Source organism: Dioscorea cayenensis, chromosome 20 (genome assembly GCF_009730915.1).
Source record: "Dioscorea cayenensis subsp. rotundata cultivar TDr96_F1 chromosome 20, TDr96_F1_v2_PseudoChromosome.rev07_lg8_w22 25.fasta, whole genome shotgun sequence".
Lineage (NCBI taxonomy): Eukaryota > Viridiplantae > Streptophyta > Magnoliopsida > Dioscoreales > Dioscoreaceae > Dioscorea > Dioscorea cayenensis.
Genome location: NC_052490.1, coordinates 31,771,540 through 31,792,136, shown reverse-complemented (window position 1 = coordinate 31,792,136; position 20,597 = coordinate 31,771,540). Strand labels below are relative to the sequence as shown.

Sequence of the window (20,597 nt, the reverse complement as noted above, 5' to 3'; positions counted from 1 at the left end):
ATATTTCTATTAAGAAATCATGATTAATTCTAGATAAAAAGATATAAATCGGAAAAGGTATTGTAGAGTGTTGGATAGAAAATTAGAATGAATAATTTAACCGAATTTTAACTTGAGTGCTTACTATATGACCTAGACTCGATAAACCGATTGGGTCAACCCAATCCACCCACTATTCATTTTACTTGTTGTTCTATAACTATAGGTCAAAATAACCCATAAATTTGCATGTCATATGTTACTTGACAGTAGTTGTACGTATGTATATATATGTGCTAGTACTTGTTTATATACGTAGGTTATAATATTTCCATTTTTTCATCTTCTTATTTATTTATTTTTTTAAATATTGTTAAAATATTGGGTAAGATTACATAACAATAACACCCCAAAAACAAAAATAGATACAAATTTCAATTTTTTGTTAGAGTGCTAGTACCTCATATATATATATATATATATATATATATATATATATATATAGAGGATCCATCATCTAGGGACGTTCCTAGATTTTAAATCTAGGGATATCTATAGTAGTCATCGGATAGTAATCTGACAGCTCTTATCATTATGAACAGTGGTAACCGCGTTCTACAGTGTTGTACGGTATTTATAAACAGTAAAAAAGTGTATAGTGTTTATATAAACAATCAACCATCAGATGATGATCCAACGGCTTAGATTTAAAACGTTTCTAGATTTCAAATCTAGGGACTTATCTAAATGATCTTATATATGATATTTATTCACGGGATGCTCACCCAGAATATTTACAAAAAAATAATATATGTTTATTTTGCTTGCATCTTTAAGATCAAATAGAAAAGTTACCCGTATTAATTATCTATACCGGGTATGAGTCCACGGGTAGAGACTTAAATTACTACCTCTGGTTACAATTCATGACTTTATAATTTTGTGATGTTAAGTTTTTGTTAATATCTATTTATTATGAAATTATTTTATTATAGCCTGATTTAATTTTGATTTAATAAACATTTTGAATTATCTTAATATATTTTTATTATTTACTTTTATTGCTATACTCCACCTGGTAAGTTTATAAGAATTTGTGAGGTATATAACAATTTTTTTTTATATTTCTATCAAATTTGTAAATTTTAATGTGACAAAAATTTATATAATCTTCACACAAGGAGAAAACATATTTATTTTCATATGTCTTATTTATATCAATAATTTTAACCCTCATTTCATTTTGTCAATTCATTCACTTCTTAAAAGTATTAGTTTGAAGCATTATAATTATTTCAAATGATTCTACCAACAAAAGTTAATTCATGAAAGGCAACGTAACTAATATAGTTTCTTTATGTCAATAATTATTTCAACTCTCATTTAATTTGTTCATTAAATTCATCCATTTAATTTATCAATTTGGAGTAGTATCATGAACTCTTTCAAATGATTAGAAGGGTTACATGAAATTCAAACTCTTGCAATTTAAAAACCCTACGTTTTAAATATGCCACTTTTATTTAAATAGAAGATCATTTAAAATATATATGAAAATAAAAAATAAAATATCAGTATGTTTTATTTAAAATTTTAAGAGTAAATAAAAAAATTATCCGTGCATCTCTCTTTTAGGTGAGTACTTGCGAGTCTATATGTGCCAAAATCTACATACAATATAGATGACAATAAGTTTGTGTTAATATGTGATTATTACCGGCTTTATTTTATTATGGTTCAATTTAATATTAATTTATTAAACATATTTAATTATTATCTTAACTAATTTGGAACTTCATAAGACTTTGTGAAGTATATAAAAATAATTTTTTTTCTATTCTTATCAATTTCATAAATTTTAATGCAAATGAAAATTTATATAATCCCCCATGCACATGGAAAATAACAAGAATTGTCTATATATTTTATGTATGTCAATAATTTCAACTCCCATTTTGTTTCTTAAATCTATTAATTTACTTTTTAAATATATTAATTTGAATAGTGAGGACTAATTCATAAAATTCAAAGTTTTACGCGTTGAAAACTCAATGCAAACTTTAAATATATCACCTTTATTTAAATAGAGGATGATTTAGAATAGGTAGTAGCGGTCCATATTTAAATTGCCAGATCTATGTACAATGTGTGCATTGGGTTTTTGTTAATGTGCAAATGTGCAATTATTTTTGATTTTAATTTACTAAAATTTGATTCAATATTCATTTAATAAACATATTTAATTATCTTAATAATTTTTTTAGTATTTACTTTTATTGTTGTAGGAAGTCCTAAAAATTTATGAAGTATATAACAATAATTTATTTATTTTTCTTTTTTATCAATTTCATAAATTTTAATATTAAGCAAAAAATTTATACACAACTCGCACACAAGAAAAACATGGGAAAAAAATATATGTCACTAATTTTACCTTTCATTTTATTTGTTAAATCCATTCACTTTCTTCTTAGATGTATTAATTAATTAATTAATTTAGCTTATTATGAATCTTTCAAATGATTCTCCTCATTCATAAAATTTAAAGTCTTACATAACATAAAAAATATATTTTTTTCTATATATTTTATGTATATTGAATTTTTTTTAAAAGGCAACATGTATGTGCCTCAATGATGTGTGAGTAAGTGGATTTGGTTATGTTGATAATTTTAGCTCTTACCTTATTTTATCGATCAATCCATTCATTTAATTACTTCTAAAAATATTAAATTAGAGTACAATAAACTTTTCAAATGAATCCCACAAAGATTAATTTATCTTATCAACCAATCCATACTTCTAAATATATTAAAATATTAAATTAGAATTAGAGTACGATGAATTTTTGAAATGAATTCCACAAACTTAAAATCATTTAAAGTCTTACAAACTTGAAAATTCAACACATGCTTTAAATTTGCTAACTTTATTTAGCCGTGGACCTTTTAATAGTCAATCTTTCCTCCAATTTTGGATATAAATTAAATGTCTTTTACGTGGTTTAGAAATTAAATAGACCATTATCTAAAATTAATTAAATTGATTAGTAAATTTATTTTGTTCAATTAAAATTATTTTTAAAAAGTCATTAAATAAAACTTAGAAATTCATAAACTTATATTATAGGAAATTACAAAACCACTGGCATGCCTTGAAATATAAATTTAAATTCATATTTATAATTCTATAAATAAATGAATAGTTGAACATATAAGAGCCAATAATGCTAATCCAAAAACATAGACAATGAAGGAAATTGTATAGAACCCGTATTTTCTTAAATGCCCTTGCAGAACATCATTGTTTATATATAATTAAATAATTATATGAAAAATGAAATTATCCTTCAATCTCATTAATAGAAATTATATATAATTATTTTTTCATAAAATTATTATATTAGTAATTACCCACTTTTATTGAGACATAAAATACCCACCTATTTTTTTCCACACATTTTATATAAAATTAATAGCCTCACATTATAACTATTATTTTTCTCAAAACTCAAAATCTTCCCGCATCAAAATAAAAAATTAATACCAATAAATGTATGATCTCTCAATATTCTCTTTCATAATTTTATTACAAAAAAAAATCAGGTTATCCTTTCATCTTGATAAAAAATAGATATATTTTTTCATAAAAAATATATATTTGATATATTTATTTTTATATGGATGTACAAAATTTAAAAAAAAAACAAAAAAACAAAATCACATGTTTTTTTTTAAAATTGAATTAATAGTCCTCACCCACAATCATATGGTGCATAGACTAATTCTATGTAAAAAAATAAAGTCTTCCAAAACCAAATTTTTTTTAAAAAAGGAAAAATTAATAAACCTCAATAAATTTATAACCGAGTCTAACGTACAAATAAATTTCAATAAATTTCATAACCTCCCCTATAATACAACTTTTTTTTATAAATATAAATAAACCATTTATCAAAGACAACACACATAAGAAGCTAAGTTTGACAAACTTCACTGTTGAAGTTAGGATTCAAACATGCTTCTTTAGCAGGCATTAGCTCTTCGTTTAATTTGACTTTATTGTTTTATTGTGGAATAATTGAACACACCATTCCTTATCAAATCTATCATTGCATGACTAAGTTTGATATTAATTTTTTAATTATCAATTGTATTATTTTTTAATAGTAAAACAAAACATAATTTTAGTTTTACTAAATCACATAACTTTTTTTCATTTTTCATTTGCTTTGCCGTGTAATTATATGTATATTAGTCAATTTCTTGAACTTTTAAAAACTCAACTAGATACATTTTTTTTTTACAAAATGTGATAAAGACATGTTAAGATGTGCAGAAGTATCTAATTAACAAGCTCAATGTCAAGCACGTATAACTTCACCTTTACATGAAATTTGAGATTCGATTTTGGGTCTTCTTCAAAATTTATATTTTTATATATTGAAATTTTATTTGGAAAGAACATGAAGATATAGTTATTTGAAAATTTGAAATTTTCAATTATATGGAATATATATTCATTTCACAATATATATTACTTCCGTCCCTTTTCAACTGTTTGTTTTCTTAACGAATGTAGTTTGTCTTTTATTATTATTATTATTATTATTATTATTATTATTATTTATAAAAAAAAGAACTCCAATGACTTCAATGATAATAATCTACTTACGATTGTATTGAGAAATCATGATTAATTCTAAGCAAAAAAATATAAATTGGAAATGATATAATAGAGTGCTGGATAGAAATTATAATGAATAATTTAACTGAACTGTAACATGATTACTTACTATATGACCTGAACTTATTAAACAGATTGGGTAGATCCAATTTACCCACTATTTACCATACTTGTTACTCTATAACTATAGGTCAAAATAACTCATAAATTTGCAGTCATATATTGCTTGACAGTAATTGTATGTCCGAGTACATGTGCCCGATTTCTCGTACTTGTTTATATGTAGTTGTACTTGTATCTAATAGACATATTTAATCATCTTAATAAATTTTTTTAGTATCTATTCTTATTGGTGTATATCATTTCTTAAGTTCAAAAGAATTTGTGAAGTATCTAAAAGTAATCTTATTTTTCCCATTTTTATTAATTTCATAAATTTTAATATGAAACAAAAATTTATGCAATCCCCGCACATGTGGAAAATAATATAAAAAGTATATTTATTTTTTATCTTATTTTATTGAGCAATTAATTCATTTAATCACTTCTAAAAATATTATACTGTGAATTTTTCAAATGAATCCCACAAAAATAAATTTATGAAAATCAAAATCTTACAAGTTTGAAAATTCAAAGCATGTTTTGAATTTGCCAACTTTATTTAGCCGTATACCTTTAATAGTCAATATTTGCACAGATTTTGGCTATTAAATATGTCTTTTATTTGTCTTAGGAAGTAAGTAGACTATTATCTAAATTTAATTAAATTGATTAATAAGTTTATTTTGTTCAATTAAATTATTCTTAAAAAATCATTAAATAAAACTTAGAAATTCAAAGAATTTATATTATAGAAAAATTACAAAACCACTCTCACCTCCTGTATAAATTAAAATTCATTTATAATTCAATAAATAAATGAATAGTTGAATATATAAGAACCAATACTGCTATTCCAATAACATATGCAATGAAGCAAAGCATATAGAAACAGTATTTTTTTAATGCCTTTGCAGAACATCATTATTTATATATAATTAAATAAGTATATGAAAAATTAAAATTTCCTTCAATCTGATTAATAGAAATTAAATATAATTTTCCATAAAATTATCATATTAGTAATGACAAGCTAGGCATTAAAAAAAAAATACCTATTTTATTCCACACATTATATAAAAAATCAATAGCCTTCCATTACAACTACATCCTACACACTAATATTATTCTCACAATTCAAAGTCTTATCGAAGCAATTTTTCTTTTTTCTTTTTTTTTAAAAAAACTCAATAAATGCATGACCTCTCAACAATTTTTTTTCTTAATTTTCATGTTTTCCTTCAATTCTGATAAAAAAGTATATATTTTTTTCATAAAATATTTATATTTAATCTATTTATTCTTATAAAACAAAACAAAACAAAATCACATGCGTTTTTTAAATGGAATTTATAGTCTTTACCGACAATCACATGGTACATAAACTAATTTTATGTAAAAAATAAAATCTACCAAATACCAAACAAAAAAATTAATAATAATAAATTTCAATAAATTCATAACTAAGTCTAGCAAACAAATATCAATAAATTCATAACCTATTTTATATATATATTTTTTTTGATAAATGTGAACAAGCTACCGCGTCAAGGATAATATGCATAAGAGTTGAGTTTGGAAAACTTCACCGTCCAAGTTAGGATTCAAACCCACTTTTTCAATAGGACAAACACATCCAAACGTTAATAGTTATTTAAAAAAAAGAAAAAATAAGAAAAAGAAAAAGAAAAAAAGACCTATTTATCTTAGACGAAGTCAATAGTCTCCATTTACAACGTATAACACACGTTTCCATTCCAAAATGTCAAAGTCAAAGTCTTCCAAAAACCAAACCAAACCAAAACAAACTAAGCATTCATCACTATAAATCCAAGGCCTCTCCTTCACATTCCACACAAACCCTAATCAATGGCAACCCAAAAATCCCTAACCCTCCTATCCTTCCTCCTCACAACCCTAACATTAGCAACACTCTCCATCACCTCCAACGCCGGCGGCATCGCCGTCTACTGGGGCCAAAACGGCAATGAAGGTTCTCTAGCTGACACATGCTCGTCAGGCAACTACAACTACGTGATCATCGCCTTCCTTGTTACCTTTGGCAATGGCCAAACTCCAGTCCTCAACCTTGCAGGACACTGTGACCCTACTAATGGTGGTTGTGCTGGTTTCAGCGCTGATATCAAGGCGTGTCAAGGCCAAGGTATCAAGGTGTTTCTTTCTCTCGGTGGAGCCTCCGGCAGCTACACTCTTGTATCTTCTGATGATGCTCAGCAGGTGGCTGACTACCTTTGGAACAACTTCCTCGGAGGATCATCGTCTTCACGGCCGCTCGGAGACGCTGTTCTCGACGGTATTGATTTCGATATCGAGGGTGGAACTACTCAATACTGGGACGTGCTTGCTCAGAAGCTCTCCCAGTATAGCCAACAAGGAAATAAGGTGAGAGTTCAAAATAATATCTTCAACTCACTCTTTGGAGGGAAATCAAATACTAATTAACTTTTCTTCTTCTTCTTAGTATTGTTATTATATACTTGTGTGTGTGTGTATATATATAGCTAGTGTAATGTATTATGTTAATATTATATAACAACTTACTAAAGGATATTCACTCATACAAATACCTTTTTTTTTTATATATTAGAATACAATTTTGTATGATAGTTATTATATAATATATTAAAATGTTTAGTGATCTTTATAATAGTTTTACATATAGTTTTTTTTTTTTAAATATAAATAAACCACCAAAATATATTAGAAGACAAATAACTGCAAATAAAAAACTTAGTATAATACAAGAAAATTGATTGCACGTAAAAATCACGGGATGATTTTTTTTTAAAAAAATGAGAAGGTGCGATGCAAGACAAGATTTCAAGAATTTGATTGATCATTCATCTATAGGCACTCTATTAATCTAGATCAGCATCCTCTTACGGGAGAGTCTCCTCCACCACCATTGTAGCTTCCCATCAATTGTAGAAATAAATATATATTGATTGAATGCATATTAAATAAAATTATATAAATATTAATTACCATAATAAAATATAATATAATACAAATAAAATATCAGTGAGATAAAAATCCTAATAGGCATGCAATATTGGTGTGAATATATGTGCAGGTGTATCTATCGGCGGCGCCGCAATGCCCATACCCGGATGCATATGTGGGCACAGCACTCGGCACCGGACTCTTTGACTATGTCTGGGTGCAGTTCTATAACAATCCTCCATGCCAGTACTCCGGCGGTGATACTAACTTGATTAACTCTTGGAACACGTGGACATCTAATGTGCAGGCCACTAGTTTCTTTGTGGGATTGCCGGCGTCGACGGACGCCGCCGGAAGTGGGTACATGACATCAGATCAGCTGATAAATGAGGTGCTCCCTTCCATCAAGAGTTCAGACAAGTATGGAGGCGTCATGCTTTGGAATCGTTACTATGATCTTTCCAGTGGGTATAGCTCTGCAATTAAGGGCAGTGTTTGAAGACCTTTACTATTATAATAGGAAAAGGAATAATACTAGCTAGAATAAAGAGCAAGAGTACTTGTTCCATTAAATGTTTGCGTTCAAAAGTCTACGTTGAGGGTGATGATCAGAAGTTGTTTGAAGATTCATTTATCCAATGAACGGAACCATATATATGTAACTTGACAAGTCTTCTTTGTAACACAAGTACACACTACTTCAAATATAAGCCATCCTTTTTATTCCAACATTAATGTCCACAAGGACCACACGTACTACGCATGCATCCATCTCATAATAATAAGACACAGTACCCATGTGACTGAGTCCAATTTACCTTAGTGTGCACGCCAATAACTAAGACAAACTCTTGCTGAGAAGTGAAACTAAGGAATCTCATCCCACTCCGAGTAAAAGACATAAAAAGTTGCACCCTTTGCTACATACGTTCCAAGCAATTAATTTCCTAGCTCAGTCCATAAATATATATGAATTTGATCAACATGTATTGAGAGAAGAGAAAGCTGTTGAGGTTTGAACGTCTATTGAGGGAGAGGAGATAACTGTTTGATGAAATGCCTGACGATCTTCCTAAGCCTGTGAGAGCATTCAGTCAATAAGTCAAAAGAAAGTGGAGAGACAACGAGTATGTTCGGGCCAATCACACTAGTCCACTAACATTGATATATATATATATAATACTACAGACAAGGAGACAGATAGCATAAAAACCATTGGACAAAGGAACAGAAGCTTGCCCATTGGTCACAAAACAATCTTAATCTACCCCAGCATTGGCCCAACACTGAAACTCAGAGATTATGTATTAAAATATTAATTCATTAAAAGACCTTTTAACTGCATTAACTGCTCATTAGACACAGCAGCCATGCCCTGCTTCTTCAACCAAAATGGTTCGCCATTCTCCACTGCCACTGGTACAGTGCCATACTTGATCCTGTCTTCACTCAACCACCGCACCATCCTTTCACTACCATGCTTCGAGCTTGCTGGCCATGCCTACAGTCCGCACATTGTCTTCAATCAACCTCTCAACAAAAGCAAGATGGAAAACAAGTGATCATCTTCTAAAGCCACAATCTTTCTCCTCATCCTCCTTTCCTCCTTAACTAGTCAAGCAATGAAGAGAAAAATAGGACTTAACCAGCCATGCAAGACCTTACTCTACTTCCATGACAATATTTACAATGGCCGATCGAAACATGGCTAACGCCACATCGGCCATAGTCGGAGCTCAGGTGTGGACCAACCGGACTACATTCGGTGGTCTCATGCACTTTGGCGATGTCGTCGTTTTCGATGATCCTATAACTATTGATAACAACTTGCATTTAGAGACAATCATGCGAGCACAAGGACTGTATTTGTATGATAAGAAAGAAGTGTACGTATACTTCATGACTTGGTTTTTCATTTGTGTTGATCGAATTCTAATGATTATAAGGGGACAATAAATTTTATTGGATCTGATCCGTTGATGGAGAAGACAAGGGATATGTCCGTGGTTGGTGTTTCATTTTCAACTTCCAACCAAGCATGGAAGTTCATTGGATCTCCATCGCTGTTCTGTCTTTTATGTTTTTTTCCTAGTTCTAAAATTTCAAATTTTAGTAATTAAATCTCACTTGTTTTAAAAGGAGAACGAGGACAAGCCACGTGTGTTAAAATCACGCAGCATTTTTTAAATATACTATTTTAATAGAGAATTTAGCCTAGTCTTTTCTCCAGCACAGAAGACCATACCATGGAGATTATGAATGTCTTTAGCAAGCTCACATATTTTGTCCTTCTATTTTGATGTCCTCTTATTTATTTATTTATTTATTTACTACAAATACAGATAGGAACGTGTAAATAAGGGTAGATGTATTCTGGACAATATTGCTACGGCAGAGGAAGCAATTTTCAGTATGCATAAGAGAAGACTAAACGGGCACATTCTAAAGGTGGACTTCGCTAAGGCTTTTGACTCAGTTGATTGGGACTTCTTGCTGGAGCTCTTGAGGGTGCGGGGTTTTGGATCTAGATGGCTAGGATGGATAACCTCGATCATCAGCTCTTCGAAGGCTTCTATTTTAATAAATGGGTCTCCTAGCGGATATGTGAGGTACCAATGTGGTTTAAGACAGGGTGACCCGCTGTCGCCTCTGCTCTTTGTACTGGTATCAGATGTGTTGTGCACGATGTTCGATAATGCGTTGAATTCTCACGTCCTGATTGGTAATCCGTTGGGAGAATATGGGAGTATATGCAATTTGCACTATGCTGATGATCTGTTGGTTCTAACGGTTGGTGGAGCTGAAGACCTTAGAGTTATTAAATTAATCCTTCTGGTGTTTGAGGGGCTCTCTGGGCTGGAAACCAATTTTTCTAAGACTTGTCTTTGTTCCACTAATTTGAATCAACTTCTTTGGGTTCGTGAGGCGAAAACTGTCAATTGTGACGTGGGTCTTCTCCCAGTTATTTACGTACCTTGGTATTCCTGTCTCGGGTAGAAGGCCTCGGAAGCAAGATTGGGAGAAATTAATCGCCAAGGTCAAAGGGAGATTGTTTTCTTGGAAATCTTCTTACCTTTCTATGGGTGGTCGGCTCACATTAATTAACTTTGTACTTTCGGCAGTACTAACGTACTGGATGTCTTTATTCCGCCTCCCTCTGTGAGTTATCAAAGAAATTGACCGAATTAGAAGAGACTTCTTATGGTATGGATCTGATATTGATAAACCTCGATGTAGACTTGTGGCTTGGAAGAATATTTGTCGCTCGAAGGAGCAAGGCGGTTGGGGTATCTTAGATTTATCTTCCTTCAACCTCGCCTTGTTGGGGAAATGGAGATGGAAGCTCCTGGTTAATCCGCATTGGGAGGGGCGAAGATTCTGCGATTCAATTATAAGGACCCTATTTGGGATCTGTCACCCAAGAGGTAGAATCTCATATTTTTGGTCGGGTGTCTCTCGGTGCCTCCCTGCTTTTCGTGAATGTGTGACGGTTCATGTCAAATCTGGGACTGAGACGCTCTTCTGGAAGGATAGATGGTTCAACGGTCTCGCTCCGATGTATATTTGGCCAGAAGATTATCTTGCGTCTTCTAGGCCTAACGGTACTATCAGGGAGTTGGCATTTTTACTTGCGGGACCCCCGTTTGCTTCTAACCCGGTAACTTCTCAGCTTCTGTCAAGGCTGAACTTGGGGGATGATAGTGAGAAGGATCAAAAGCTTTGGAGCCTAACAGCTAATGGGTCTTTCTCGGTCAAGTCTTTCTACTGCCTTTTGAATGAGGGATTATTGCGGTGTCCTCTTGCTAACGTCCTGTAGAAGGGGCCTTGCCCGAGGAAGGTTAACATTCTTAACTGGCTAGTTTGGAAGAACAAGGTTCTTTCCCTAGAGAATCTTGCTAGACGTCGCTGTTATAAGCTACCTACTAACACCTGTGTTTTATGCCACTCCGGTGTTGAATCGGCGGATCATCTTTTCATAAATTGTCAGTTCTCTAAGGAGGTTTGGAAGAGCCTTGTTGGGTCTCTCCAGTTACCAGTGCTATCCCTTACTATATCTCTTTTGTGGGGTGACTGGAGGTTGGCCTTACGTTCTGAGAACTGGGTGTTTGGTGTTTGGGTAGTTAAAGTTTTTGTGAGGTCTATTTGGCTTACGAGAAATGCGCATATTTTTTCTGATAAATGTGAAAAACCTTATGTTGTTATGATTAAGACTGCTCATTTGCTATTATCATGGTTCTCCGCAGCTACTAAGGGTTTGAGAGAGCAGCTGACTGCCCCTATTTCCGCTATCAGGCGCAGCTTAGAGTTCGTGGGACCTCGCGCAGAGGGGCTGGAGGCCACTCACATGTCCGAGGAGGATCAGGTTGGTAGGGAGGAGTAGACTTTGAGGCGGTTTGGGGTATGGGAGGAGACCCGTTGTTCCTCCCTTTTATCTATTTCTATATTTTTGTCATTTTCTGTTTCCACAGCTAGTGAAATGTTGGTTGTACTTTTGGTTTTCTTTTGTTATTAATGAATGTGGTTTATCCACTTTTTCAAAATAAAATAAAAATAAAAATAAAAATAAAAATAATAATAATAATAATAATCATCTTATTTTCAAGATGATTTTTTTTAAGGTGGAAGATCAGTCTTTGTTATTTGTTTATTTTTATGTTTTGTAATTGTGTATAATTTTTGAATTTTTTATTTTTATAATTGTTGAGAAAATATTCTATGATGCGAATTGGAGCTTAATTATAATTTATTGTTGATTAAATTTAAATACAATTGTGAGATATTCACAATACTTCTAATTAGTTAAAATTAATAACCATGAAAAAAAACATGGAAGCAATCACGATACTTCTAAGGTAAAATTAATAATAAAAATTAAAAAGAACGAGAAGTGAAGGACGGACGAATGCATTAAGATAAAAAATAATAAATTTTAAATAAAAAGCCAATAATTGCACAGTCTAAGGTATGACATAAAAGTGCAAAAGTAATGTAAATATTTGAATATTTTCCCAATAGTACTAAGAATGTACTGTTTGTGCACTATATACTCAGACCAAATATTATTTATCAGTACTATTTTCAAGTCTAGGTGTGGCTCTTTGTAAGAGAAATAATGGTTTTATCCCTTAAAAATTAGTCAGGGGAATTTTTTTAGGAGGTTAAGTAAAGCACCATAATTAGTGCACCTCCATATCTGTTTGTTCTTTTAATAATCTTTTAAATAAAAAATGCTTGTCACCTATTTATTAAAAAAAAAACTAACAATGAAATAATCTTTTAAATAAAAAATGTTTGTCACCTATTTTCTTATAATCTTGTTAATCTCATAAATAACGCGGTTTCAGAAAGTTATATATAATTACAAAGTTGTAACGCCCCTAGTGATTAAATGAGACTAAATTATACTTAATTTAAAAATGAATTAACTTAAAAGTTAATATATATATATATATATAAAAATATATATATATATATATATATATATATATATATATATATATATTAACTTGTACAATGAATGAATAAACTATAAAACGCAAAATAAAAAAAAATAAAAATAAAATCCAATTGTCTAAATGCATGCCACGTAGGACAATAAAGCCGAAGAATGCTGTTTGGAGGCTCGTACCCTAAAAAAGCCACGTCATCAGAATACTGGTGTTTATCGGTTTATCTTATGGCGCCAAACCTCCGAGCTCCACGCTCTCTTCTACTCTCTGGTTTTCAACCAGAGAGAACCCTAAATCTCCCAAAAACCTTGGAAAATTTAGCCAATAAAAAGGTTGAAATTCGAGGTTTTCATCTCTTTGATGCTGAAATGCAAACCCTAATCCTCTGCGAGGTCTCCATTAGGGCACCATTTCAGCTTCCCAGCCCCAGAGAACCATCAGTGTCCCCTTTCCTCACTTATTCGATTCCACTGAGAAATTGGAGCCATTCTCATCGGATTTCACCAAGGTAATCACTTGCTCTCTATTTCCTTGATTTTTATCCTTTTGCATGTGTGTGTGTGTTTGTTTGTTTGTTATTGTGAATAGATTTTCGAAGCTAATTAGTTTGTAGATCTAAGATAGAAAGTTCTCGTTGTGTGAGTGGAGTAGTTGATGGATTGTTGACGCACTTTTGACGAACACCTCGATTGGATAAGGATGGCATGGTGAATTCCTGGTTTTTAATGCTTTTTTTCCCCTGAGATTTTATTCTAAATTGCCGTGAAAATTCATTGCTTTCATGACGTTGTAGAAATTGTTTCTCTTAATGTTATCAATCCATGTTCTTAGTTCTACTCTGTTCTTCATTATCTCAGAGAATATCACAGTGTTCTTCTGTATGTCAGAGTTTGCATGATAGTTTAATGCTCTTCTTTATGTTATGTATGCAATAATTTGTGAATTGCAGTACCAGTGAACCTATCTTATGAAGATATATATACCCTGAATAAAAAGAATTTTACTTGTTAAATGAGATGGACAATCATGAGCTTTATTTTACTTGTAGTATTAGTTTTGAAGCTAAGATTGCCTGCTATTCACTGCAGGAGATCGAATAGAAATCTGGAAGCTTCTTCCAGCAATACAATTCTAGATTTGAGTGAAATTGATTGTGTTTTCAATAATGTTGATGACTTCCATGAAGATACTGGTCTTATGGTTGGGAGCCACTCTTCTAGTTGTCAAGAAAATAGTGGATTTTCACTGTCAGATATATATAATGGGATTAAATTTGCAGCTTTGTGTGGATAGCTTGCTTTCCATGGATCTCCATATGCAGTTGCAGAGATGGAATTCATTGGTGGAATACAGGCTATGAGTTATTTGGGGGATCTTGGTGATCTCAGTACAGGTTTTGCTTCAGTAATTAGGATAACTCCCTTTTAACTTCTAATGAAAAACATCATGTATTCATCTTGATCTTCCTTTCATCTATATATATTTTTTGGCGGCACATAAGCATTTAAATATATTCCATAATTTTTTTTTTTGCTTCAGTGTCAATTTAAATGCACTGATTATAAAGCCCAATGAGATCTTTAGTACCATGTCTCTAGTGAATTTTGAATTTTTAATAAAAAAAATGTTGGGGAGTTAAAACACTCGAAATTAGCAGTAGAGTTAAATGTTCACCTCCCCACTATAGGGCATCATTCCTTTCATCAAATTATTTACCCATCTGATTTTTACCTTCTCCATGATAATTTATGCTACTGGACTTACTAAGGCCTTTTTGCTGATATTCCTCTCTGAGCTGGGAGACAACATTCTTTATTGCGGTAAGCATGAACCTGTTGAGTGTGCTTTATTTTGTAGTCAGAGATGGTGAAGCAAGTGAAAACTAAGCGAATATCAACAAGAAGCTATTTAAGGATTTTTATGTCTGCATGTCTTAACTGTAAAGTAGCATAATTCGGTATGTTTAACTGACGTATATGTCTTTGGTACGAACAGAGACATGAGCTGTTTCCTAGATGGTACTTCAAATATAGCAAGAGAAATTGTTTGTGTACTCAGTCATTAGATGTACTAAAGAAGTGTTCCCTTTGTACCACAGTCTTGCATATTGCAATGTATGTCTTATTAGATCACAAAGATCTAGTAATAATGCATAATATAACACCCTGATCAAGATTCTTTTTTGTTTTTACAGGCCCTTTTAGCAGCTTGGAATTCTGGATCTGTTGTTTTTATTGGCGCTTTTGGTGCACTTGCGTAAGTTCAATCACTCGGCATGGCAATCATAGCTTGCTGCACTTCTCATTTCTGTCATGTGGCTCCATTTCTTCAAACTAACCACATCCAGAAAGATTCGGCATTCTACTTGTTACTTCTAAATATATATTTTTGTAGGTAGAACTAATTCAATTGGAGATATTGGAAACTTGTGATGATTCAATGGAAGCACCTTCAACAGAACATAACATTTTGATATGAAGTCAACTGACTATGCACAAATGATTTTTACACCTTTCTTGATAGGATCCAAATTTGAATTCAATTGGACTGTACCCTAACAAGTATCACAGGTTCATGGCAATTAACTATTGAAATGGGTAAATACACAGGTTAAAGACCATCCCTTGTCCTGTCACAACCATATTACTATTTTTATTTTACTCTATATTGTCGATGAACTTTTGTAGATTTATTGTTTTTAATCCTTGGAGAAGCAACATATTGTAGTTATTATCATATGCATCAATTAATGAGAACAATTTCAACAAGTGCATGTGGCATTATATATAAAAAAACTCATATAGTTTTCATTTTTGGAAAGAGTGAATGTTTCAATTAAATGTTCCTGATCTGAACTGATTCTTTTCTTTTTTTTGTCGGTTGGCATGGTAAGGTAAATTGGTTTTCTTGATACTTGAGAACTCTTCATGTCATAACTGGGCAATGATGGTTGTATCTGTAATTATTGGGAGCACATTCCACTGATGGCTTCCTTCCATTCAGGTACTCACTTCTTATGGACTGCAGCATTTCTAAAGTTTGTTAATTTTTTGTTGAACAGTCTTTTCAGTTCATAAAATTTTCACTTGAAAAAATTCTATAACTTTGTTCATAAATTTCACAATTTCATGGATGCAGACTTGGTGAGACAGATTTGTCAATTGTTGATATTGCAGCAGCCTGCCTCTTGGTAACTTTAATCTGTATAAAAAAACCTACTGATATTTTATAAGAGTTTGGTTGTTTCTTTATTTGTTTATATATTAATTGAATGGTTGCATCCTTCTACTGTTTCTCTTATTTTCACTCTTTTTTTTTTAAACAAAATGGATAAATTATTGATTTATTAAAATAAAAAAAATTATTGTCATTTACTGCATGAATATTAAGTTTTTGTTAATATATGTTTATTATGGTTTTATTTTATTGTAGTCTAATTTAATTTAGATTTAATAAACAGTTTAATTATCTTAATGGTTTTAATATTTACTTTTATTGCTATACACCACTTGTTAAGTTCATAAGAATTTGTAAATTATATAACAGTATTTTCCCCCATTTGTATCAATTTTATAAATTTTAATATGAAACAAAAAATTATATAATCTCCACACAAGGGAAACGTATCTATTTTCATATATTTTATTTATGTCAATAATTTCAGCTCTCATTTTGTTTTGTAGATCCATTTACTTCTTAGATGTATTAGTTTAATTAGAGCATCATGAATCTTTGAAATTGATTCTGCCAGCAAAGGTTAATTCATGAAAGGTAAATTCTTACAAGTCAAAAATTACACAAGCTCTTAAATATGGCACTTTTATTTAGCCAAAAGTTCATTTTTAGAAGCAAGCCTGTTGGTACATGCTTAAATTGTCATATCTACATATATTACTACATTAGTATATAAAAGTAAATTTTGTTAATATGTGGTTATTATTAGTTTTATTTTATTATGGTTGTTAATATTTGTTAGAGTATTTATACATGTATATTATATTTATACATATATACATATTCATATGTACACCATTATTGTATTTATATGGGCTGATTTGCCCGAGTGAATAGCATTCATTTTTTTCTCTCATCATTTATATGTCAATATATATTTTTTAAATATTTACTTCACTTGTTATAAACTTATAATATACCACTTTGAAAGTTAATAAGAAATTGAGGAGTATATAAAAATAAGTGGAAATTGCCAAAAAAACCCTTTAAGTTTGTAAAATTGCCAAAAACACCCCGTTAGTTTTGCAATCCCCAAAAACCCCCTCCTTTTAAAGTCTATGTTTTTCAAACCCCCAAACCCTGTAACGGATGTGAGCTGAGTGAGTTTCAAATTTTTGGGACGAAAAATGCCCTTGCATGGGGAGTGCGTGGTACAGACCATCTCGGCGATTTGAGAGGAGTGGGGGTTTTTCAGTGAGGGTAACCGAGGGACGAATTTATTGGAGCTAGTTTAATTGCTTTTTCTCGACTCACGTCTTCGACTTTTTCCATTTCAGCTGTCTCCGAAGTTGTCTCTCACGCGAAGCCTCTGTAATTGGCATTTCATCGACTTTTCCCTTTCCACCGTATCTCGAAGGAGAAGTCCCCATGACTAGTTGGCATTTCATCGATTTGCAATCTCAAGGTATTGAGTATGGTTTTTATGTTAAGCTGCTGCATACAAAGAAAGATTTTTCGGTTTTGTTTTTGTGCTCCCTGTTTTTGTTGGAAGATATTGAAAGTCTGAGGGATTTCTCACTGGGGTTTTGTTAGTCTCGAGTGAGATTTCTCATTTCAGGGTTTTGTTTTGTTTTGCATTTTCAGTATGTATACACTATCGAAATAGTTTTTCGATTATTATGATTTGTGTAATATTTATAATGTACATTTCCGTTTCGTTTGATATGGTTGCGATTTCTGAATGAGGTTGACGTTTAAGAAATGAGATGTTCTGAGTTTAACATTTGTTGTCTCGTTTAAGTATTCTCGTCTACTGTTTAACAAAATGGGTCTCGTTTAACATTTTATATCTCTGTTTAATAAGCGAGAGTTCTACCGATTTAAAACCTTATATTTCAAAAGCTTTTTAAACTTTTGTCAATCTGCGAGGCTTGTGATTATGGCGGTCAACCTAGTTAATGGGCGTTGCTATTTGTGCACGGTTGTGGAGACCTTAGTCGAATTGAAAGTTAACATGACCCTACGACAGCGAGATTATTCGAAGGACAGCGTTTGCGGCTCAGCGAGTTTGGAAGCCATATACCAGAGAGGGCCCTTCTTGATTCTCTTTTGCAAAGATACGATGGTCGCACCAATAAATTCGGGGATCGGGGAAAGCTCGTGAGTTCTGGACCTCGAGATGTGGCCCTCGTTCTTGGTCTGCGTTGCGATGGCGGCAGCGTGGTCTTTCGAGAAGAAAAACCCGGTCGGCGTCGAGGGCGGTATCTATCGAAAGACCCTACGAGAGGCAGGAGACTCCATCGAGAGCACTGCAGTGCGACTTGTTCGACGGAGGGAGAAGAAGATAATTTTGTCAAACTCGATGGTGTACCTCATAGGGGACGAGTCCTCTTCCCAAATACATCATGCTCGGTTCGAACTGGATCGTTGATTACGTCGATGATCTACCGGACCCGTGAGGCGATCTGCGCGTGGGCGCAGCGACGCACAGTGGCTTATGGAGGATATTCCACGGCGGCCGCCCGAGTGCAGAGATAGATGCTGTCGGGAAGAAGACCAACAGTGAGTGCATTAAGGGGTTGCTCGGTCGCGCTAGCGTCATGGTTTTTACTGGTGGCCGGAGCAGGGGAAGAAAAGTCCGGTTTCGCGAGATCCCAAGGATGTTGTGCTACGGTGAAAGTATCTACCTAGGCAAGCGACGGCAGTGAAAGCGAGACTAGTCATCGCTCGATGGAAAAGAGGTAATAAATCATAGACAGATGTCAACATAAGTTTTTAATGTTTAAACATTTTATTTAGCGTTTAACTTTAGTATTTACTGCGTTTAACTATTATTCATAGCTAGTTTAAATATTTTGTTCTCCGTTTAATTATATTCTATAACGTTTAAATATATAGTTTTTATAGTTTTAAAATGAATGATCTACATTGAAATTGTTTGGTTTACATATGTTAGTTTTCACGAAATTGATTCCGGCGAATCTTTGAAGAAGAAATATTTGTTGGCTGCCAAGCGGGATGGATGCCTTTTGCTCAGGAACCACGCTTGCTCGAGGCGGGATGAGGAGGCGAGCCTACTATCGTCTTGCGTCTGGGCCTGCAGTTCTCCTACTTCCGACCCAGCGCTCGCACGCATTCCTCGGCGCAGGGAGAAGCCCTCCCCTACCCGGCGATTGCAGCAACCCCTACCACTGCAGCAGCCAGAGTCTCACGAGCACGTGACCCTCAGGCCAGTAGCGGCCCACACGGTAACATTAGGGCGAAGATGTCACCGCAACTCTCTACTGCAGGCGTGCAGAGATATTGATGACCGAGTTTCCTCGGCATTGCGCTCGATGTGGGACGGAAGGGCGTTCGCAGACCCGATACGCCGATCCCTCGAAAAGAGCCGAAAGCACCGGGACGAGCAGGCGTCGAATTTGGCAGCAGCGACATCATCGGGAAGGTCGTTCCAGGCGGCCACATTCGAAGAGACTTGCGAAAAAGAGGGAGAGCAATCTGCCTGTCTCACTGCGCCGGTGACGATGAAGCAATATGGCAACACCATCGGCGTGATCTTTATTCTTGATGCATCGTCGATTGATGACATGGCCGTGACGGTGGAGGGACGTCGTAGATGATGTGGCCATTGCAGCGGTTGAGAAGGTCGTTGACTCTCTTCTCGATGAAATCGTCGACCGGTGGAGCCGAGTTGCGAGATGCGGCGTCAGATGGATACCGATCCACGAAGGTCGAGAAACGAGTTAAGGGTGTTTCTCCCAGTGATCTTTGTTAGTCGTGGCCGCGGTTGAGAAGATCGTCGAATCCGTTCTTGCGTGGCCGTGGCTAAACGATGCTGGTAGCTGAGCGGGACACGATCCCACGCAGCAAGAACCATGTAAGGAAGTGTCTGCGGTTGATCTTGTCGCCCAGTCGTCCCAGCGTCGAGCGAGACACGATCCCACGACAAGAACAACAATGTAAGGATGTGTCTGCGGTTGATCTTGTCGCCGTCGATCCCGCGTCGAAGGAAGATCTTTGATGAAGACCCCGAGCCGAAGCAGCGACGAGAGATGATCGAGGCGATCAAAAATTGGACGAGACGACTCGGAAAGCTTTTATTCAAGAAGAAGAAATGGGTTGGCTCTGAGTCGTCTTAACAAATCTGAGCGAGGGAGTTGATGAGGATCTTCCTCAGACTCGCTACATGGATGGCAGGTAAGTGTAACGTTTTTATGATATTGTTTAAAGAGTTTCTTATAGTGT

The 20,597-nt window shown here is 33.5% G+C and overlaps 1 protein-coding gene and 1 long non-coding RNA gene across 7 annotated transcripts; both read left to right on the top strand.

Moving 5' to 3' along the window:
- The first annotated feature begins 6,624 nt into the window (after positions 1–6,624).
- Positions 6,625–8,457, top strand: LOC120251135 (acidic endochitinase-like). Its single transcript, XM_039259676.1, has 2 exons — positions 6,625–7,167; positions 7,859–8,457. The coding sequence occupies exons 1-2, from the start codon at positions 6,634–6,636 to the stop codon at positions 8,225–8,227; spliced, it is 903 nt and encodes a 300-aa protein (XP_039115610.1). The 5' UTR covers positions 6,625–6,633; the 3' UTR covers positions 8,228–8,457.
- Positions 8,458–13,437: 4,980 nt separating this feature from the next.
- Positions 13,438–16,429, top strand: LOC120251247. 6 transcript variants are annotated; one of them, XR_005533413.1, is made up of 6 exons: positions 13,438–13,686; positions 14,267–14,571; positions 15,174–15,292; positions 15,373–15,434; positions 16,072–16,181; positions 16,317–16,429. It is a non-coding gene; the product is annotated as an uncharacterized LOC120251247 (long non-coding RNA). The 6 variants fall into 6 exon arrangements; XR_005533411.1 differs by lacking the exon at positions 15,174–15,292 and having other exon boundaries at positions 14,267–14,378; positions 14,458–14,571; positions 15,373–16,181; XR_005533410.1 differs by lacking the exon at positions 15,174–15,292.
- Positions 16,430–20,597: the final 4,168 nt, after the last annotated feature.

Excerpts from the sequence above, each read along its gene's own strand:
- LOC120251135 (XM_039259676.1), top strand. The coding sequence starts at position 6,634 with ATGGCAACCCAAAAATCCCTAACCCTCCTATCCTTCCTCCTCACAACC. Across the intron at positions 7,168-7,858 it reads ATAGCCAACAAGGAAATAAG|GTGTATCTATCGGCGGCGCC; the intron begins GTGAGAGTTCAA and ends ATATATGTGCAG.